This window comes from Rutilus rutilus (genome assembly GCF_951802725.1).
Source record: "Rutilus rutilus genome assembly, chromosome: 14".
NCBI classification, from domain to species: domain Eukaryota; kingdom Metazoa; phylum Chordata; class Actinopteri; order Cypriniformes; family Leuciscidae; genus Rutilus; species Rutilus rutilus.
The window spans coordinates 5,645,109-5,669,677 of NC_140219.1; the positions used below are offsets into that span (position 1 = coordinate 5,645,109).

The window sequence follows — 24,569 nt, forward strand, 5'->3', positions numbered from 1 at the left end:
GGTCAAAAATACAATAAAAACAGAAATATTTTGAAATATTCTTTCAATTTAGAATAGATGTTTTGTATTTTTATATATTTTAAAAAGCTGAATTTTCAGCATCATTACTCCAGTCTTCAGTGTCACATGATCCTTCAGAAATCATTATAATATGATGATTTGCCGCTCAAAAAACATTAATTATTATTATCAATGTTGAAAACAGATGTGCTGCTTGATATTTTTGTGGTAATTGTAACATTTTTACATTAACAGGATTCTTTATGAATGGAAAGTTCAAAAGAACAGCATTTATTTGAAATAAAAATCTTTTGTAACATTATAAATATCTTTACTGTCATTTTTGATCAATTTAATGCATCCAACTTTTTCCCTGCCATTGACGAAAATTTTCGACATTTATGAGACAACGCTTCTACGCCATTGATGGAATTTTCCGGCTTTCCATGTTTTCACTGTTATACGCTGGGAGGCTGAAAAGAGTACTGAATCTCCTGATCAAAACACATGCGAAGAAGATGCAAAAATGAGCAAATTTATCTCATATGAAAAATAACGCGATCATCAACATTAAACGGCATATAAATCAAAACTGCCTAATGTTGCTGAATGAAATGTCGACCCAGGACGAGCTACAGGACTGTGAAGCTTTAGGGGTGTTGATGGACTTCATCTACTCCATCTGTGTTTTGATCATCTTTCTGAATCCAGAAATATTCTTTGACAAAAATGTGATTTTCTGAGCATTTTGCTGATTTTTTTTTTTTTTTTGTGTGTGTGTGTGTGTGTGTGTGTGTGTTTCTAGCAGTTTAAGAATAACAGAGTTTTAAAATCACAACACTTGCAGACTGAAAGCAGGCCTAATGAAAGTTTCTTGACTAAAAAAAAATTAATATAAATATATTTAATAATATAATATATATATATATATATATATATATATATATATATATATATATATATATATATATATATTAAAGCAGCATCACCATTCTAGGAAAAATAAAAAAATAAAAAAATAAAAATCAGTGATGGTGTTCTGGACTAAGAGTTCTAGTGCCCAAGCAATTATAGACAAAAGCACTGCGACACAATCCTGAAGTTTTATTACAGCTCAGACACCATCAGAACACTGCAGTGACTGTAGCCAGATTCATTAAAAATGTGTTGTCTATTCGTTGTCTTTGTATTATTTAGCAGTACACAGTCTAAACCCATTCAATTAAGACTCCAAACTCACAGCTCATGGAAAGCATTCATTACTTTGTTGTGGCGCTACTGAATCTACCACTGAGTATGTCTGTACGGTCTTCTATCCACATCGGGGAAAATGCAGATGCCCAAGATCCCTTAAAGGTGCTGTATGTAATTTCTTTTGACTGAAAAGTTGGTTTTGTTTTATTAAGAGATTTAAATATTGGTCTCTGGTTCTGTTAAGAGAATAAAATGTTAAACGGTTTTGTGCTATTAAGAAATATTGGTTGGTAAAGAGATTTAAATGTTGTTCAGTTTGTGATTCTCAAAAAGTATTAATGAAAATTAAAATTAGAAAAATCTTTAACGTGATGAAAACAACAACAGTCCGTCCCAGTATACATATATAAAAAAGGATTCTCAACCTTAAATGTGGGTGCATTTGTAAGGGTAGCGCAGCATACCAGTTTATTTGCATGTCGGCTGTCCTCGTCTCACCCCAGCTGTGTACAGAGGCTCCTGGGGCCATAGGGCAGCACAGGGGGCCCCACAAATACTGCTTCATCTCTAACCCCTATCTCCACTTTCCTAGTTGTCTTTCCATCTCATTCGCCTCTTATTCCATACCATCTGCTCTGTGGCTCAGAGGCACACTGCATTAATAGACAGGATGACCTTCTGCGGTGTTGTGTGTATGTATGTGTGTGTTTGTGCATCTTGGCTTTGCTTAGGCCAGATAAAGCAGCACCGGAGGCTCTGTGCAGGGCGAGTTTATCAGGATACAGAACCTCCCGTGTTCACCCTCATCCATCACGGCAGGACATCCCGCATGAGGATGATGTTGGTATGAGATTCCCAGTGCTACCCACAAGTCATATCTGTCACCGCACCTTCTGACAGAAGCTAATGATTAAGAGAAGGAGGCATGATAGAAAAAGAGAGAGATTATGGATCCCAAAGAGAAATCCCAAATTAAATATTTTAACCCTATAAAGCCTACTGTATCATATTTGATACTCAAATTTATAAGGCCTCTAAATGATCAACATAATCAAAACTTTGCTGAAAAACCTGTTGCACACGATCTACTACATGCCTTCTGCTGTCTGAGTTTATACTTTATTTTATTTTATTGTAAAAGTACTTTTAGTATAATTGTAAAAACATACCGTTTCAGGTCCTTTACAGATTTTTATAAAGTGAACATACAAATAACTTTTATCGTTATTATTATTGTTAGTAATATTTCAAGATTCGATTTTCAAGATTTTCAACTTAGGTTTACTTGATTATCCATTAGGGGTATAACGGTACATGTATTCGTCCTGAACCATCACAGTACAGATATCATGGAGTATGGACGGCATACAGTCAGACGATGAAAATAGACAGTCACAGGCGATCCACACTCCAATCCAGAAGGGGGCGTACGCGGTAATGCCACGTTGTTCGCTAACCGCCACAACAGGAAAAAAAGCAGAAGAAGAGATTATCTATGCACCTACTGAGTGCTTCTCATTTCTAATTTGTGCATCCTCATTTCCTTTGCTCGCTTCCTTTCCTCACGCCTCTATCTAAAAATCAATTAAGCCTCCAAAAGCAACCTTTAAACATTACCATTTTCTTCTGGGAATAGGAGGTTTACTGATGCCACCAGGAAAACCGTGATGTGCAGTTGACTCTGTGAATGCTATTTGCGTCACTCACAATTTAAACAGAATCACCCTGGTACTGCTTCACATATTCTAATAAACCCTGTCTAACCGAAGTCAACCTGACTGCAAACATGCTAATGCTCAGCAGCCACACCTCCCCGAGTGTCACACGGTTCCCAACAGGGTTAGCTCTAATGATGAGGGTTAGCATGGCCACAGGGCATTGAGACAGAGAGAGGCATTCATTGTAAACCCACAGTGCAGAAAACCAAATCCACAGGCTTTTCTAAACAGCTCAAAGCTCTTGACAATAACAATACGACCTCTGACTTTAAGTGAAATTGCAAAACAACAAGCAAATGACATTGTCACTTGTTTACCAGCTATTTACAAACTAAAGAATCAAACTTTTACATGTTTTAGAGTACGCTGCACTCCAATGCTGGGCCAGTGCTGCATCGTCCTGAAAGTGCAAGAAGACACGAAAGAGAACTCGATTCGCTCAGAAATCTGCGTCTCAGAAAGCATGTGAAACTGAATTGAGCTCTCTTTCACGTCCTCTTGCGCTTGAACAGATACTGTATATTCAAACAAAATTGTCAAAATGCCCATCTTGGCAAGTATCCTCATATACATAGTCAGTTATGTCTTAAGTGACCATAAACAATGGAGAAAGAAATGCACGTGTATCAGTATATTGGATCCGTGCAGGTCTTAAAGTGACAGCAGCTGCCATGCACAACATTCCTGTTGCTGTCTGTGTTTTTTATTTTAATCAAACAACAAAAGACAAAGACAAATGACTCACTGCTCTTGACTAAATAACATTTGTAACTTTAATAAGGATTAATCTCGTTGTTTCATGGATATAAATATATATATATATATGGCCAGTACATTTTCTTAACTCTCTGACCATTGGAAGGTGTGGATTTTTTTTTTGTTTTAGGCCCTGGCAACAACATTGCAATACTCTAAAGGGGAAAGAAATACAATTTATTTAATTAAAACTAACAAATTATAATTAAAACTAAAATTATAATTCAAATACAATGTAAAGATCAACGAATTTTATCAATTCATTTTTGCCATGAATGAAATATACACTATCGTTCAAAGGTTTTTTAATATTTTTGAAAGAAGTCTCTTCTGCTCACCAAAAATGTGTCAAATTATTTAAAATATCAAAAATACAGTAAAAAACAACAACAAATATTATTAAATTTAAAAGTTATTTTTTATTTGAGTATGTTTTAAAATGTCATTTATTCCTGTGATCAAAGCTGACTTTTCAGCATCATTATTTCAGTGTCACATGATCCTTCAGAAATCAAGATTTCTCCTGATTGCCTTCTTGGATGAACTTTTCCACTGAACTTGCAGTGAATTTTGGAATCGCCTTGTCTGGAATAGACTTTGCATTAAAATTCTGTCCAGGTAAAGCAGGTCACTAGGTTTTAGAGCAGAGCTGACACTGACGCTGATATGTGTATTAGCATGTTGAATTCACAAAGAAAGCATAATATGGAGAACAGCTATGATTCAGTGAGGCAAAATGAGTTCTTTTAAATAATTGATAGTGCAAAGATTTGTGAGCAGAATGAGGAAGGACTGTTAGTACATAGAGAGGGAATCTATTTCAAAAGACGAGGAGGGAAAAAAATGGCCGTCAAATGTCAGAGCACTTGAAAAGAAAAAAGCGAGAAGGATGGTGTGGCAGAGGAGGATGATAAGCTCCGGGAAATGTGGAGAGGCAAAGAAATGGAACAATTTGTCTTTGAAAATGAAAAAAAATATATATCAAAGACTTCGACATGCTCTCCCTCCTGCGAGACAAGGTCAGCATGCTAATATGTGAAGGCAGAGTACAGACGTCGCTATACAATGGATAATGCCATGCATATATGTTTCAACACAGAAGAGCAACTACTGTATGGTGGTATATTGACTCTGAACAACTCAAGAGCGGAGGGTGAGGGAAAAGAAGGAAGAGTGGATGAGCAGAAGGAGAAGCAGACAGAAAGTGAGAGATAGAGGAATGGAAAGAGGAACAGCAGTATTCTTTCTTGGGTCCGAGGAGCAGAAGGTGTAGCGTCTGGGTGTAATCTCATAGACACAGGAGATTTGAGGGTTGAGACGCTCACACTGAGACACTGGTGAGTGGACACATGGACGAACAGCACACACACAAATGTCCCATGGTTACCATAGTTTCCAACAAAATATCACAGTTACTGCCGTCCTTAAAACAAGGAATTCAACAAAATGAGATAGCAAGCAATTTACACAGTTTGACAGAGAAGTCCTAAATTCCGAAGAAATGTCAATTCGTAAATACATTTAAAAAATGAATGCTAAAAATGTGCTAAAAGTGGTGTAATCATCAGGTAAAAAGTAAAAAAAAAAAAAAAAAAAAAGAAAGAAAGATTTTGTACTCTTTATCTTTATCCGTGCACCTGCTCGCGCAGACATCACATCATCAGCGTGTTTCGTGCTATGAGTTAGACAGACGTCAGTCACCGAGCACCACAAACACCGAAACATCAGCCACCTTTAACAGTTCCTCCTGAACCAAAACAACCAGCTTATGCTGCATTCACACCATAACTGTAATTTGGAAGAGATGGAAACCCGTGATATTACACGGTTTGTGACTCGAATTGATTGGTTAACTGGCCCAGTGTGTTGTGATTGGCAGTGCTTGGCTTGTGTTCGGGAAATGTCCCGCCCCTCCATAACAGCGAGTTCTTCATAGTGTAAATATTGAGGATGCCGTCAACTTCAAACCATTTCGAGCCCGATTCAGACCCTGACAATGTTAACGAACAAGAGCATCATGCAGAATGGATTTCATGCACAGACTTTGATTTTGATTTTGATTTCACAGGATGTTTCAGAGTGGTATGTTTTTTTTTTTTTGTGTGTAATTTTCTAATACATTATAGATATGATATTATCCACCATTTAATCGTGATATTTGTCGGAAAACTAAGGTAATACAAACAGTAATCGATCATCAGCCACCTTTTACAGTTCCTCCTGAACCAAAACAACCAGCTTATGCTACGTTCACACCATAACTGTAATGGATGGAAACCCGTGATATTACACGGTTTGTGACTCGAATTTATGCGTTTCAATGGCAAAACTATCAACGGCGAAATGAATCTGCAGCCGTCAGGTGATACAGGTCGGAGCTCTTTAAGTTATGTTCTTTATTATTGTAATGTTATGTGCTTTGAGACACAAGGTAGTTTAACGCAGTCTCTCATCTCGTGACGCATTGCAGACTCTGCTGTGTGCGTTCATGTGTTTTGGAGGAGTGTGGCTTTGGAGACGCTCTGAAGGGAGGGTGGGATCTCATGCTTTCAAAGTTAACTTGCTATTGCAAGCTGCTCCCGAAAATTGCCTAGCCTACCTAATAACAAAAAATGAGCATTACATCACTGACCTAAACACCACTGTGATATTTTACAGGTACATTTCTGCAATGGACAGCATGAGCAAGCTAATACATACATGAAAGCCAAGCCAGACTAGTGCAGCTGCATGAGTTGATTGTTAATTTGCTTTGTTGGTTTGTTTGCAGCTGAATCAAAGGTTCATTTAATTTAATGGCTTTCGATTAAAGTTCATTTGAAGCTCCAGGGTGGGCTGTTAAGAATGCCTGTAACGTACAATCACGTGCGAGAACAATCAGAGCGCATTGTTAGCACACAGCTAACGTGCTTCATATTCAGTGCAGCTTACATGAGTCATATTTTCTCTTCTCAGAACAAAAACTCCATTAACAAGCTCTGAATCCACTGAGAAGTGTCAGAGCGACGGTGTGATTCAGCAGAGTCACAGGCACTAATTCAGAGTCACGGATGCATTCAGGTGACAAAGCCTTTCATTTCCTGCCTTGGTTCCGTCGGATATGAAACTCATCCGGGTCACCATGGACCACTGACCGCTTCCCCACATGGATCCAAACAGAGCTCGCTGTCACAGATTGATATGTGTGGACATAAATGCATTAGCAGTGGCACTGTTCAAAAAACGACACCTGTACAGATGGCGCCCATCTGTAGGCAATAGTTAGATAAAAGAACGATCAGCTGTTGTGTTATTCACATTTATGTTTTTGGCAGATGCTTTCATGCAAAGAGACTTGCATTGCATTCAAGGTGCATTCTCTGGAAATCAAACCCACGACCTGGCCATGCTCTACTACTGTCTGAGCTACATTATGAGTCATCGCTAGACATAAAGTAGGCTAAACCTCAGATGGCTTGCCTATGGATGGTCTGATGCATACAGAAATAGCTCCAATCTCAGTGGCTGGCTTCTAATCATTTTATTAATTTATCATTATTATTTTTTAAATTGAATTACTAAATATAATTGCATGTTGTCCCAGCCAGACAATAGAATTTACTACATAGCAGAGCCAGTTCTTAAGGTTCTGTGCACTTTTTTCTAAATGAAGATTTGGACCACACGGTTCTGAGTTTACTCATTTTAACCATTTGAACGGACGATTGAGGTACACTACTTTTTATTAAGTAAGTATGCATTAAATTGCTCAAAAGTAACTGTGAAGACATTTATAATGTTACAAAAGTTTTATATTTCAAATAAATGCTGTTCCTTTCTATTCATCAAAGAATCCAGAAGAAATTTTCCAAATAGTTTCCAAATGAATATTAAGCAGCACAACTGTTTTTAAAGGGGTCCCATTATGTTATTTTAACGAATTCTTGATTTTGTTTTTGGGGTGTACTAGAATATGTTTTCATGCTTGATTGTTCAAAAGCCGCATTATTTTTCACATATTTTACATTATTACAGCTCCTTTCTCCCCTATCTGGCTCGAACGCGGCGATTTCGATGATGCCCCTCCTTCCGAAATACGAAATGTGCTGTGATTGGTCAACTGGCCCGGTGTGTTGTGATTGGCAGTGCTTGGCTTGTGTTCGGGAAATGTCCCGCCCCTCCATAACAGCGAGTTCTTCTCTAGTGTAAAAATTGAGGATGCGATCAATTTCAAACCATTTCGAGCCCGATTCAGACCCTGACAATGTTAACGAACATGAGGATCATGCAGAACGGATTTCATGCACAGACTTTGCAAGCACGGTTTCAGAGTAGTATGTTTTTTTGTTGTAATTTTCTAATAGATTATAGATACGATATTATCCACCATTTAATTGTGATATTTGTCGGAAAACTAAGGTAATACAAACAGTAATCGATCACAAAATCATGGTTCATTTTCATAAGGATCAGTGAACAGTCTTACAAAAGCGAGAGCTTACAAAAGCAACAGAAAACAAGCTGTTATAATGTTAAGGAACACTGTTTAAAAATAAATGATAAGTTCAACAGTGTTAGGAAGGTCAAACAAATGAGTTTTGGAAATGTTGTGGAATAGACTTTATATTTAACTTTGTGTCTCTTTAACATAGCGACAACACTCTTCTCTAGTGCAGCTCATCCAGGCCCCGCCCCCTTTTTTGCATATTCCGTGGACGGGGATTATTTATGAGTAACATACAAGGGAGTAACATATCTCCCTTTGTAGTGGACTTTGAGCTTTGTAACCTTGCATTTCTTTTTTATGCTCAAACAGCAACATACACAATAACTAAAGTTGAAAAAGTGGAAAAGCATAACAAGACCCCTGTAACATTGCTAATAATCAGAAATGTTTATTGAGCAGCAAATCAGCATATTAGAATGATTTCTGAAGGATCATGTGACACTGAAGACTGGAGTAATGATGCTGACAATTCAGCTTTGAATCACAGGAATAAATTACATTTTAAATATATATTCAAATTGAAAACAGGTATTTTAAATCAGATTTTTTTTACTGTATTTTTGATTAAATAAATGCAGCCTTGGTGAGCAGAAGAGACTTTAGACTTTGTCAAACGCATTACAAAATCTTTTTGACCCCAAACATTTGAGCACCAGTGTATGTACTTTTGTCCAATCTTTTGTTGTACTGTAAATGATTTCAGATTCACAAGCCCCTATACAGGTAAACAATCTGTGGTTGGCCAGACGGTCTCTTTATGTCTAGGTAGGTGGTTCTTGGCTCGAAAAACATGCGAAGTGCTGGTCCAAAAGGCTGACAGTGATGCTATTCATCCGCTTCTGACAAACAAATGCAAAATAATGAATTCCACTCACCATATCGGTGTCTGAAACGGGGCCAAAACTGGTGACGTAGATGTCGGTCTTCACTGTGGTAACTCGATCTGGAGACACATCAAAATGACCAGTGTTATTTTCCCAGAATGCAACAGCAACAGCCCTGTCTCATCTACCTTGAAAGGTGCATCTTTATAAAACCGCAGAAATGAATGGTGAATTTCACATTTTCTTTACAGTTTCACAGCAGAAAGAGCATTTTTCTCTCTCCAGCCCTTTTGAGATGAAAGTGTGCATTAGGCAGGGGGTAAATGTACTTGCATTTACTGGCCCGGTGTTAGGTTGGCTAGTAATCAAATCTGTCTGTTGCTGCTTCAATATATTCATATTTTGTCCTCCTTTATCTGAGCCATCTTTTTTCTTTTCTCTCTTTCTGGCATTCAAAAGAGCTAGTGATATTTCCTCTGCTCGCTGCTTTATACAACACACTAAGTGCATTCAGTCAGATAGCGATGTATTATATACAGAACTACTACACAGACTATTCAAAACATTACACAGCCTTAGAAATACATGAATGCACACATAAACTATTGCATTTTTCACTGACTCGGATAACTGTTGTTTTACTAAGCAGAGCCCTAATAATTGATTTTGAACAACGATACAACAATAAAAATTCTGCTTTGATCTACAAAAAAAAAAAAACGAGTTTCGAAGGCAAACAAATGCAGAACAGCACTTTGTCCTATATTCAGATAATATCAGAATGAATGATATATTGCAGATTCTCATAAATGAGCTCAATGAGATCAAAGCGAGAGCCCTGGGTTCTTCAGCGGTTCTTTAGTGCTTAAAAGCAGCGAGTGCTCTGTGCTTCGAGATGTGTTATATTAATAGCTGTCTAATGTAGAGGTGGTTTATTCAGCTCTGAGCTGGAGGAAAGATGCTCTGAGATTCTTTCTGGGGTTTTTTGTTCACTTATTCTCCTGTTTCACAAATACAATAAAACCTGAAGAAAATGCAGACTAATCACCCAATGACAACAGCAATCAAACAAACAAGAGGAAATTACTGCTCGTCTTAAAAACAATGTCACTCTCTCTCTCTCTGTCTGTCTCTCACGTCTCTAAAATTGCCCTAATTATACAATGTTGCATGCTCGTCTGGGCGCCATCCCAACGAGGATTAAAAAAAAAGGAAAATGCATTGATATTCATCTCTGACTAGATTTTGCATGCCATTTTTGCACAGAATCGATAGACTGCTGGAAACGTATAAAAAGACATAGAAAAACAGAATTTTTATGCAAAACTAGAAGTTTTGAGAGTGCTGGTTGTCTGTATAAAACTTGCCCATCACAACAGTGTGATTGAAGGTGGTTGCAATGGTGTTGCTATGCAGTTGTCGGGAGTGGTTTTTAGTGCATTGCTATGCAGAGTAATCAAAATAATATTGGAACACACTTTGGCTTAGTCATTGCGAATATCAAACCACAAAGGCAGCGATTTCATTAGATAAACGAGCTGTCTGTTTCAGAGTGAAGCGCAAAACTGTGTTCATTTACACGCAAGCAGCTCATGATCCATTATTTTTCAGTGTTTCGCCATTTCACCTTTCCTCCATATTTGTAATGAAAAGTGTTTATAAAATTTAAAGGCCTAGCGTAAAAGCTTGATGGTTTAAGGTTTGAAAATGAGGAATTTAAGACATATAAGTATTGTATTATAATTTATAAAAATAAAAATATATTTTACAGTGAAATCGTATTATTACAACAGTAATATTTCTTTTCCTCCAGGAAATTCTATTTAATAATAGTAATAGTAATAATAATAAATAATTGTAGCATAATAATAGTAATATTAATAATACAATCACACAATTTTTTGACCAAATTGTGCAGTCCTACAGCAAACCTGGAACTGTAAAAATAAATAAATCAGATTCAAAATGTTGCCTTTAATGTTGAGTCGAACCCCTCAAATCTTTATGATATTCTGGTCTTGGTCACTCCTTCAGTTTAAGTTTAAGAGATTGTCTTCATCCATTGACTAGCTAAACATTTTATTTTATTTTTATTATAAAAAATGAACTAAGCAGTTTTAATAAAATACAAATTATAAGCAAAAATAATATTGCGCTAGTCCAGTAATGCCACTAACAATTAAGACTACTCATCTTTAAAACAATGACTGTTTCACCCTAATTACTCAATGCCACACGGCGCTTTCCCAACAAGGATAAAAAGGGGAAAAATGGAGAAATCTGTGACTGAGTTGAAAGACTGCTGGGAAGGCATACAATAAAGCTTTTATAAACCGCATCTTCTATTGTGCATGGCTATCAGATGCCATTATTCTGTGAGGTTAGACGGTTGTGTTGTTAGCGGTCTGTGTGTCTGAGTGAATGTAAAGTGGCTCAGCCGGGTCTCAGAGGGACGGGGGAAGGGTCGAGAGTCTGTCTGAAATGAGACTGGGGGAGGTTTATAAAGAAGGGCTCTTATATACATGAGATTTTTCACATATGCAGCAGAGCGATTCGTAACGCGGGCAGCGTCTGAGGGAATGCCATCTTTGTTTGACTTCACCTCACTCTCTCCTTCCTTCAGCTTTTCATTCATCCTGTGAGGCCAAAACCTAGTGAACTACCTTGGTGTTTACTCTCTACATAGGCAGCTGCCTTCTAAGGATGCATTCGGAGACCCAACGAATTGATTTAGAACGCTCCACATAGTTGGCACCTCCACACGTCAAATATGAAGTGCACTGGAAACTCGACTCACAATTTATTTCAGTTTGGTGTTAGCATGTTGCTAAGCTAACAGTGTGATACCTTTTAAACACTAAGCTTTTAATCGTCTTGACCACAAATCATTGGTCAGGAAATTAGCTAAATCTAAGCAAATGCACTTGCACTACTTAAAAAGCCATTACTTCAGAGTGGCTCAGCAAAGTTGTGCGCAGTGATGAATCACAATGAAACACGAGTTGGTGATGCTCCAGAGCGGTGTCTAGAAGATCTGGTGATAAATATAATAATAAATGCATCTCTACCACAGTGAAGCACGGAGGAACAGTGTCATTGTTAACTGCTGGTATTGGTGAGCTACTTCATTGTGAAAAGTCATTTAATGCTTTGGAGAACATTGCAGAATGGCTTGCTTCCCAAAAAGGGAAAGTTGTTATCTGGGAATGATCAGATGTTATTTTCGCTCCTGCTCAAAGATCAAGTCCATCAAGCTCATGTTTTGTCCAGATTTGAACCTTATAGTGAATATTTGGTCTCATATTAAACTCAAATGAACTGCGAGACATTTTTCAACTACTAATAAACAGTTTTAAGACATTAACATTGAGTGGAACAACACTGACTCTTCTTCCTGTAAAACGATGTCTGAGAGTTTAAACATTTAAAGAAAACAAATGGGAAGGTTAATCCATGCTAAACTACTTTATCTACAGTATTTCTTGCTAATTTCCTGACCAGTGATTTGTGATTAAAATAGTTAAGACCATTAAAAGACCCCAAAATATTTTGCCATTTTTGGCTTGGCTGTTTTTTTCAGGTATAATGCAAAAATACTATAATAATTAAGATATTATTATCAGTTTATTTATATATTATTATGTAAATAAAAAAATGTAATTACATTTATTTGATTAAATCAATAAAGAAATGTATTACTATTGCAATAATAAATTGTATGGTAAAAAAAAAAACTGTATTTAATAATAATTTTACAAAACAGTAAAATTATAATACTAATGTGTATGCTGTCCTTATTTTGTCTTGCTTTCAAACATTAAACCATATAGCTTTTATTTTGCCGTAAAAACCGCTAAGAAATTTGAAGCTTCTCTTTTGTTGACTTCTCATTACAAATTAGTTTAGATGTATGGCATGTAAATGAACACAGTGCAGCGCTTCACTCGTTATCGGTCAACTTGCGAGTATCACCGTTTTCATACACTTGGCGAATGTTAATTTTGGACCCCGCATCCCTGAATATTTCATTTTGGATTTCACTGTTTTACTTTTTTATGATTAACATTTTTTTTTTTTGTACTGCATTGTGTATAATCAATTGATGACCAATAAAAAAATCTTTTCACTAAAGTAAAACCACAGTCTTACATGACAGCATAATTATGATGCATTTTTGAAAAGTGCTTCTATGATGCCTTACATACAGTATGTAGGCAGCTCACTAGGTTTTGGAACAGAGCTTAAATGTCTTTTGTTTACTGACCAGACAGTGAATGATTCAGTTCGATTCATTTTGCGATGCTCTCTGTGATTGTTTGCAGCAGAAAGCGAAAAAGACTACCTATTGCTTTTCAATCTTAAATAGCAAACATTCTAACAACATGTATGAAAACGCTCGCAATGGCAATAACAACACCATAAATTCACCTTGAACTAAATCAATAACCTCTTGAGGACAAAATGATTATCCAAGTTTCGTTTCTGCACCTTCTAAATGTTCCATATATGAGGTCATTATATCCTCATTCCCACAGCGTTAAACACCTCTACACAGCGCAAGAGATGCTCTTTGATTCGCTCACAAAAGTTAATAAGCCATAAACATGAATGGAATAACAACACATTCAGCCATTCTGAGATAGATTGACTGACTGCCGTGTTGGATGGAGGAACAGGGGGGTTGCGGGAGTTTGGCCTGAGGAATGATTAGTAGCCTATATCGACCGCTCTGACTGTTTTCCCCTGAGTCTTGATGCTGTGAACGGATGGGCGTAGTGGTGGATAAAAAATAAAAAAATAAACCTTTACATAAACAAGCATATGTTTCAACCGTTGCACACAAAAACAAATCAGGTGATTTAAAAGATGACAAACATCAGTGGAGTCATTTAAAAAGAGACCATCACAACATTATGTTGATATATATATATATAAACACGGTGATGCTATAACACTATAACATTGGTAACACTAGAACTATATTACTTAAAATGAACACATTGGTAACTATATTACTTAACATGAACTAACAATCACAAATATTTCGTAAACACTTTACAATAGTTTCATTTGTTAACATTAGTTAATGCAAAAGAAACATGACCTAACAATGAACAATATGTTTTTACAGCATTTCTTAACATTTGCTAATGTTGTTAGTAAAAATGTTTGTGTTAATGTAGTTCAGAGTGCATTAACCAACGTTAACATATGCAACATTTGATCTTATAAATGTAAAAGGCTGAGATTAACAAATGTATTGATCATTGTTATTTATTTTCTATTTTCTATTTTCTATGTTCTATTTCTTATTTAATTTTATTTAATTATCCATGAACTAATGGAACCTTATTGTACAGTGTTTTATATTCTTTTCTCACATAAAGTAAAATTAAGAGAATTTGTTCAAATGATTTATTGAATGAACTGACTCAAACAAACAAATCACAAAATAACATCATATCAATAAGTCATGGCAACATGTTTTTCCATTACTTTTAACTCATCAAAATATTTTTACCAATTTCAAATTAATTTTTTAAGCTGTACAAGATTCAACTATGCAAGAAGAAATAAAAAAAAGAAAAGAAAAAAAGAGACTTGTAAGGCCAATTTGATTACTTAAAATGTTAAGGCAGCAGCTGAACTTAAAGGGATATTTCACAGCTGGAAAGATGAATGTGTATTTTAATTGGGTCATTTATGTAGTAGAAATGTGAAATTATTTTAGAAGTTGGTGCCTTCTAGACTTAGAAAAGCCAGAAAATGTATTTTTGGCTCATGTGGATGAAAGACAACAGCTCCCAGAATGCACTTGCTTCGCTGCCCTACGAGGCCACTCCCAAGCCACACCTACCGGTTACAGAGGGCAGTATCGGAAGAAATGATACAACTAGGCTACTAGTCGACTCGAAACTGAAAAGACGGCGTTTTATCGTGAGATCCCCCTATGGGCGGGTTGAACACATGCGGAACGAGCTCCTCCAACTGGCTGTAGTCTCTCGCCTCTGGACAAAAAAGCCTCGGATGATGCTAAATGACGATTTTTGCGTCATCAGAGGTTGTTTTCAAGACGCACAATACAGAAATCTCTCGTCTCAGGAGGACATGAGGGAGGGAAGCACGGTCACTCGAAAATACTACCGGGTTTCTACTGATACAAAGCTTAATGCTAATCGGTGAAGTATCCCTTTAAGCATTTATGTTAAATTAGAGGGATTTCTTTTTACAGTGCCCTACAGCCTGACTGTTACTCCAACACCACTATAGTAGAGAGATGCTATCAAAATGTTCTGAGAAACCCTAAGGTTTGCAAAACATGCGAGTAGCTAAAGTCATTTTGAAAAGTCATTGATTCGATTATTGACTTTTTGATGAAATGTTGACAGGATGCTGGTAGAAACCTACACGACCGTGAAAGAATGACCTCTAGCATCGAGCGTCATCTCACTAATGACACAAGACTGTTCACTCGGTTCACATAAACAGACAACCCAGACCCAGCCTTTAATCCCAGACTGAGCCTGGGGTGAAAGTTCATGGGTTAAAACCGAGCCGATATGTGATAGGGAACGGGGCGGCCACAAGGAATATCACACCAAGATGTAAACACGGGAGCGGTGTTGGCGTCCAAAAATGTGCTTATTAAAGCGGATGTGCAAAAAAATATGGTTAAGAGAAATAAAACAGGTTATAACAACAGTCTAAATGTATTCTTATTAAAGCTACTGTTCCATCAAGAACAGTGAGTGATTTCCTGTTTTTCTTTAGTTGTTTGATTCATATTAACAGCAGCAATAGGTACAGTATATTACATTGCTGTCACTTTAATATACACATGCAATTTCCTTCCCTGCTCTTTACGTTCACAGACATAACCGACTATGTTTATGTGAACTTTGTGTGTTTTTGATATAACCTTTTTATGTATTTGACAGTTTAAGGGCAATAGAGAAATTATTTTAATGCATCGCATGTGTGTGCTCAGAAAACCATAAAAGTTTAAACTGATACGGCTTTAAAACGCATGAAAATAATAACTTTAATGATGACAAAGAACTGCAATGTCACATGTGCGTGATCGCGATAGAGATGATAATCAAAACCAAACAGATGATTTGTTAGTATTTGGCAGAGTATCCCAGGCACGGGCTGTAAAGGCTCCGCCCTCTTCTGGAAAGCGGGACGGGACCAGCAGATCATTTGCATTTAAAGCAGTGGTTCTCAATTCCAGTCCTCGGGACCCACTGCTCTGCACATTTTGTATGTCTCCCTTATTTAACACACCTGAACCAGATCATCAGCTCATTAGGAGAGACTCCATGAACTGAACTGAGTGTGTCAGATAAGAGAGACACACAAAATGTGCAGAGCAGCGGGTCCCGAGGACTGGAATTGAGAACCACTGATTTAAAGACACATGCACGAAAACAGCATGTTTTTCCTTCCACTCAAAAAATGGCCATTTACAACATGGTATGATAAATGTGACCCTGGATCACAAAACCAGTCATAAGTCGCACGGCTATATTTGTGGCAATAGTATGGGTCAAAATTATCGATTTTTCTTTTATGCCAAAAATCATTTGGGTATTAAGTAAAGATCATGTTCCATGAAGATATTTGGTAAATTTCCTACCGCAAATATATAAAACATTTATTTTTGTGAGTGGATGCAGCACAATCGCCAACATAAATGGACAACTTTAAAGGAGATTTTCTCAATGTTTTTGCACTTTCAATTTTTTTTTTTTTCATTTTCAACGTTGTGTTTGGTCTTCTAAATGCGAATTTTATCATTGTTTTGGAGCACTCTAGCTTATAGATAACAGTAAGACTAACATATTCATACTAAAAGCCAAAAAAGCTTTAAATAGGGCACTATTTGAGGGAACAGCCATTTGGTTGTCCGAAACTATTGTGGACGTTATTGAGTGCACTTATTCAATCTCACATTCAATCCCACTACTGGAACTGTTTTCTAGAAATAAATTAGATTTTGATATGAGGGTAGGCAGGCATAGATTCAGATGCATAAGGTACTGTAAGTATTACAACAACACAACAATAATAAAACAATGCATTGACAATTACTTTTGATACTTAAGTACTTTTAAAAACGAATACTTCTGTACTTTTACTTTAGTAAAAATCAGTCTTCTACAATAATTAGATACACTCCCATACACAGCCTTGTGCTTTATTTACGGCCATGCCCACTCAGCTAAAACAGCGAATATAAAAAAAAAAATAGTAAACCCCACATAAATATTATGAAATGCCTAGGAACAGTAAGAACACTTATATACACTTATATAAGAATACAGTGACGGAGAACAACTTCAAGGACTCTCCACCACACGAGAGAGCAGAGCTGAGAAGAGCAGAAGAGAATTGAGATTCAACACGTGTCGAGTATAAACAGCTCATCCGGCCGTGCCGTTAAAAACGGTTCAAAGGATGTAAAGAGATGAAAAGATTCAGCCCTCCACTATCCTGAAAATATGCTCCTTGTCTTTGAGCGGCTGAAATTTGTATTACTTATTCATTCTGCTTTGTCTTTTCAAGCGTTTTATAGCAGCCGGATCTGTAATATGCTAAGAGCAGCGTGAACTTTCTTTCAGCTCTAATCATAAAACCGAGAAGAACCGTACCTGCCTAGAGGATTACTTTATTGCTCAGAAGTTGCTCTTTCCTAGCTCATGACATTTAATGGCATTCTCAGCTATGCTTCATTTAGGAATCAACAGCGTTGGGGAAGACTAAACTTATTAATGCTACTAACTATATTTTTCAGTAGTTTGACAGGAGCTACATTTTTCCTGAGGCAGTAATTGAACACACACTCTCAAAACTGTCTCCTCTCTCTCATGTAGCCCTGAGAAGTAAGTGGCATTCAAAATGTCTAGTTTTATTAGTTGAACGAATCATTTTGGTGAACCAAATCAAATGATTGAAATGAATCAAGTGATTCAATTGAATAAAGTAGGCTCATTTAAGATACCAAATGCCAAAAATAGACGAGTACTAGGCACCTTCAGTCTGGCGAGGAGTGAAATAAATGCAGTCAAGATGGGCAGTGCTTTGTTGTGATATACTGAATATAATTTAAATTCTGTTGCTTTTATATGAAAATAAATATGATAAACAAGACACCCAAAGTACCAGTTATTTAACTTCCCCCTATAAAGACATGTTTTCCATCCATTTTCAGTTTAATAAAGACATGTATTATTTTTGTCAATATAGAGATCACACTGTCTGTGTTTAAATCAAAAATTTTAGAAGAGAATAAAACATCACGGTTGATAAAACGGTTGTGTCGTCAGAAAGTCGTTTCCCATCATGCCTTTTGTCAGCGCAGTGGGGGGGAAAGCATATGCGCCCGACTGCGCCATCTGGCACTTTTTTTTTTGCATACGTCAGTATGACATCAGAGCAAGTTGGACCACACTTGGACGCATTTCTAACCAGCATGCATCTTTTGGTGATCATCGGAATTGTTTTTTAACCGATTTTGCTCAAATGAATCAAATGATTCAAATAAATGAACTGATTTCAATTAACCTAACTACTGGGATGAATCGGAATCCCTACCACTAGTAAATGTATCTGTTCAAGAAGGTGGATAGTAGCTCAGATCATTTAGACATGGAAGAATTTGATGAGAAATGTTCATATTGAGACCTCTGACAGCAGACTTTGGTCACATGCATCTCTTCTAAAACCCTAGATCAGACAATAGTGAGATTACTGGGGTGTCTTTCTCAGGGGAAAAAAACTAGTTTCTACAAAAGTATTTATTTAATTTCACTGATGTCTAGGATAGTGGTATTCAAATGGCGGACCGCGGGACATAATTCCGCAATTTTACCGTTTTCTACAGTTTAAAGTGAGCAGCGCGTCAAAAGAACGGAGCGGTTCCCACCACAAGTGCGCAGGGTCATTTATAGTAATGATCGTTCAGCGCTACATCTTCTAATATTTTTAACTAGGGACAGACGCGCTTCATTCAACCCCTTTCTGCTCCGTGCGCGTAGCTTCTCTCTCACACTAAGATGTAAAGTGTCACATTAAAGGGGTCATATAATGGTACATGCACTTTTACAAGTTGATTGTACTGAAATGTGTGTTGGCAGTGCCTGTACACAACCATCATAAAATGATAAAAATCCATCCAGTGTTTTTTTTTAAATCTTCTTATATGTTTCCCCCTCTCCTGAATCAAGCTGTTCGATTTTGTGACGTCACAAAATCGACGCCCCTCCCACAATGGTTGATTGACAGCAGCGTTTTTACACAGACCCGCCCTCGCGCCCTGGTGAGCGAGCTGTCAATCATAGTCCGCGCGGACCGGCGCGTTCAGTGTTGATAGCTGGAGCACTGAGCAGAATGGCGTCTAAACAATTATGGTGTTCTGTTCTTGGGTGTAATAAGGAACACAGCAGTCATTTTGATGTTCCTAAATCCGAACCGCTGAAGACACAGTGGCTGAGTTTGTTTTCGAAGGGAATTCCCCACGATCAACGTCAATGCTTTCATGTTTGCGCGGATCATTTCACCAGGCTGCTTTACAAACGAGGGTCAGTATAAAGCTGATTTTACTAAGAAGCTGCTCCTCAAAAAAGGATCGGTACCAACTATTCGTGTTCCTGCTGCACCTCCAGAAGAAGTGAGTGAGTGTAACGTTTTATTAACCTTTATATTAATCTTTATATTAATCTTTGCAAATCGCTTGCTGCACGCTTCACGATGAATGCGGCTATTTTTACACTCAGGGTACATTACGGCATGTTTTCTATGTAGGACGTTCTCAATATAATTCAGAATCCCATGTTTATAATAAACAACGCGTTATGGTTTGTGTTATTGTGTTACAAACGGTGTACGCACAGAACAGAGGGGCAGGGTGAGCAAAGCTCATTATCATTTAAAGACACATGCACTCAAACGGCGTGCTGAAAACAGAGCTGTTTTTGACCAGGTAAAATTAGTGTTTTCTTACAATACTAATGAGAATTTTTAATTAAAGTATATTACAAACTTTTAATTTAGACCCTAAAGAATCATATTAGCTTGTACAAAAATGACATTATATGACCCCTTTAAGAGCTGCAGATGACGAGGTTATTTTAACAACAATAACAGAAATGCGGTGAGCAGCAAAACAGATACTTTTGCTAAAACACTGCAGAAAAATAGAATGCAGCAATTACAATTATTTTTATCTGTCATACATCACTCTGACCGTTTATCAAAACCAGGTTTGTGACAAGTTACGCCTTTAGACAATACTTTAACCCCCCCCTCCCCTCAACTCATCTACTCATGAGAGTTTTGATTATTAGATGAACTACGTTGTTTGTTTTTAGTAGTTTATTACTTTGTGCAAAATATTAAAATGGTCCATACTTTTCTTAAGAGGTAAACCCTGCACCCCCAGTATGTTTTATCAGTCCCAAGGCCTTCTATGTGCCATACACAAGATGTCTAAATGTAAAATAAATAAAAATCCTTATAAAACATCTGATACGTCACTGCTTTGGCTCTCGGGCCCAAGATTCTCATCTTTGATGATTTTGAGTGTTTCAGATTTTTTTTTCTTTCACAAAGCACTACGGCTGCCCCGATGGAAATGTAACTGTTCCTATAAAAGTACTGTCCGGACCTCCGCTGGGAAGGAAACATAGAGACCGGACATCTTTAATTGAATACCTCTGGTCTAGGAGAAACTACTGAGATACTCATTTCTGATTTTTCTTTTCTGTGACACTGCTGTGAGCTCACGGTCCTTCTACGCCTATTAAAGGATGAACAACTACAGCGACAGACAAATCCATAAGGTTCACTGAAATCCTGCATGCCAATACAGCCTTTGTTAGCTAAAATAATCTGCTAATGGAAAAATGTCAGTGACACTTAAGCAGTGACAAAACATTTGAAAAATGTATTTTATGTCAGCCAATGGAGAGCTGCTTCATAATAGCACAGTGTACGTTACCACACAAATCAATAAAAACAGGTGCTCGCCTCGGTATCTCTCTTTAATCCGGGCTAATGTATTTCTGTTGTCACGGTGAGCACCATAATGTGCTCCTGGCTTCATCATCATAACTTCAGACAAAAACTAACTACACTGATGAAACCGCTAGAGATATACTAGATGCAAATGCACTTAAGGGTAAAGAGTTAGTGCCAAGCTTTGTTCAAATCCATTACTCTACAGACGCTTGTGGAAAGATAAAGTCGACTCTGGAGAAGAGCAAGGATAATTTCAGCCTTCATATCAGGTGCTTATGGCATCTTTCATCTTTAACTGGATATCAAAAGCAAGCCGTTTAATTCAGACACTGTAGCTCACCTCCGAGTCCGGGTCTCAGCCGGTTGTCGTAGCCGTCCAGCAGGCGGTCCAGGATGCGTGTGAAGAGTGTGATGTTGTTTTTGAAGGCATCTGTTGTGGCATCTGCAGACACTGACCTACACGACAAAAGCGGAAACGTCAAGAGTACGTGGGAACTTGATGGTCTCATCATGAACAGGAGGGGAAAGACTTTAAAGATATGGAAAAATGTATTCGATGAAACTACTGGCTGGCTGATTTGAGGAATTACCTGATCTTCAAAATGCTCCTCACGTCTTTTAGGACTGTAATTATCATAGTTTCACTTGCTGCAAGTTACAGCTAAGATGCTCTGAGCTAAGATGTACAGCTAAGATGAATCATTGTACTGGATTCAAATTAAATTTTAAATCATAGATGCAGACTTGGGAAAGCTATTTGAAGACAGCACTATGCTTAAGCTAGACTTTAAAAAGTAGTAAGCTGCAGTACAATTTATTTATTTATTTAAGCAATATAGATAACAATCAGGTTGTATAATGAAACATGATTTATATGTATGTATATATATATATATATATATATATATATATAGAGAGAGAGAGAGAGAGAGAGAGAGAGAGGATATCAATTTATACCAGCCACCTATTTACACACTACATTTACACTATGGTGAGATTTTTTCCCAAAAAAATTCAGCGGAAATTTCCCGCCCTGTAGCTAATTACACTAAATAGAGCTAATAAAACACTGAATCAAAAGCATAATGAAAGACAACATTAACAAATAATTATTTTACTAACAAATGAACTAAATAAATAAACAAACAAACAACATGCAGGCAATTTTATTGTTTTATAAGAAATTATTTTGAACCACTTCATAATAAAACACTGAATCAAAAGCTTATAATAAACTATATCCTTTAACAGAATATTTATTTGAATGAATGAATGAATTAATGACATGTAATTTTGATGTTAAACAACATCATTAAAAATATATATTCATGTTACAAAATAATATATAAATATAAAATATTATGTCAGCACAATTTGACATGTTTCATTTGATTTATTTATAAAAAATATAATATTTTTTTATAAATAAATCAAATGAAACATGTCAAATTGACATCATTTTTGGCCAGGCTGTCATACAAAGAAATTATGAACACATGCAAAAACAAGAGAAAACCTTTTCTTATACTGTATATTCTTCTTATATGATCTCTTAAATAAACCTCCTTAATATATATATATATATATATATATATATATATATATATATGTGTGTGTGTGTGGTTTAATCAAACTTGTAGGGTCATTAAAAAGAAACATTCCCTCCAGACAACAATTTTGGTCACTACTGTACATACATACATAAAATGACAGGCAGGAAGGCAATGATGACAATATTCGTATACAGCTTCTTTGAACTGACACGTCTAAACAAACAGTATTGCTGAAATGAATAAGTCTTTTAAATGCATGACAGAAAGCGAACTATTCTAGGAGATTGCTTTGAAAACTGCCTTGGTTTGCTTGCGCAATACAATGAAACATAAAAAAGCAAGTGTTCTGTCAGACAACATTGCTACTTTCTGGAAAAGGTAGTGTTGTAACACCCCAACACCGCTCTGATACTATTAGATCTTTCACTCTGTTCCACATGTTCTACTTACAGGAAAGTTTATGTGAAACGCAGCCCGGGAATATAATTAACATACTTGAGCGTAATTGGCTTAATTAGCATAAGCAATCATGCATGCATTATGAGCGGCAACTTGATTTGTTTTCTAGCTGATGGTTAAACCCTTAGAAATGTAAGAACACACTCTCTCTGTTCCAAAGCCTATAGGTAATGTAGGTAGTGAGTATTACTTGCCATTTTTTGTGAAATTCACTAGCTATTTCTACACCATTTCTACATTTTCCAAGTATATAATGCTGCTTTCAAGCCATGCCGTGATTAACGTTAATTCGATATGACAACACGTCACTTTCTACTCGGGGCTGTTCACATCCTCAGACTATGCGTTTCTATGGCAACACTATTAACACCTAAATGAATATGCAGTGGTCAGGTGGTACATTGGTCACGTGGTACAAGTCGGAGCTCCCAGTAAATTCCCAGTTTACAAGTTGTAATTGCGAGCTCTACGAGGACGTGAATGCTTTTTACAAGTTGAAATCTCGTTATTACAGTAATTACGACATGACAACGCTTTCCACGCCATTGACAGAATTTTTTGGCCTTCCATGTTTTCACTGTTATTCGGTAGGTGGCGCTATTAGGCATCTTCTGAAAGAGTACAACATCTCCTGATCAAACACATGCGAAGAAGATGCAGAAACAAGTGATATCATATGTAATCATACAGTATGTATATGTAAAATAACGCGATCATCAACATTAAACAGCAAATAAATCAAAACTGCCTAATGTTACTGAATGAAATGTCGACCCAGGACGAGCTACAGGACTGTGAAGCTTTAGGGGTGTTGATGGACTCGATCTACTCCATCTGTGTTTTTGATCATTGTCTGAATCTGATCTGGATGTAGTTTTTTTTTCTCCGCTTTTTGCTCAAAATGTTGCTTTTATTTATTAAACTCACCCACATTCAAGTGTTGATCAAAAAATAATACATGAAACTAGAATAAAACTTTTTTTTAAGCAAAGGGTCTGTTTCTTTCTTTTTATATATTGCATGATCAGATATTCATGCAACAAAATATTCTCTTGGCCATGAAATGTTTGTGAAAATGATCAAAAAATGTAGGCAGTGGCTGGCAACTTAAAAAAAAAAAAAAAAAAAAATGCTGGTGGGGAAAGAGTTAAAATTGACATTTGTGTACGCTATGCATTTTATGCTTTTTAGAGTATCTCATCTTTAGATTAAAAACATCCTAATGTAAAATTCTATTGGAATCAACCATGACTCGTGGGTCGAGCTGTCGACCTAATGAAGTTGTTGTCTATGTAGGCAGCAGCGAGGAAGCTCACTAGGTTTTGGAACAGAGCCATAGATTGTAAACCGACATGACTGTGCAAGTTGCTCTAAACGTGATATCCGTCCAAAACACTCCAAAGTAGTTCAGCTGGCAAATCACCATATGTATAATTCTGTTCTCTGCCACGGGGTGGTGATACCTCAGCTCATTATAGGGCACATTTGTAGCTAATTCCTATACAGGCCTGACATACATCAAAAGTATTTAAAATGAGCTAATTACATGGCTTTGAAG

The 24,569-nt window shown here is 36.8% G+C and overlaps 1 protein-coding gene across 1 annotated transcript in view; it reads right to left on the minus strand.

The window, feature by feature from the left end:
* The window catches only part of gabra2b (gamma-aminobutyric acid type A receptor subunit alpha2b), a 69,814-nt gene that overhangs the window by 42,889 nt on the left and 2,356 nt on the right, over nt 1–24,569 (minus strand). Inside the window, exons 3-4 of the mRNA XM_084430681.1 lie at nt 21,340–21,455; nt 9,030–9,097 (exon numbers count right to left, since the gene is read on the minus strand). Coding sequence (XP_084286807.1) covers nt 9,030–9,097; nt 21,340–21,455 — 184 coding nt within the window. The remainder of the gene's footprint in view (nt 1–9,029; nt 9,098–21,339; nt 21,456–24,569) is intronic.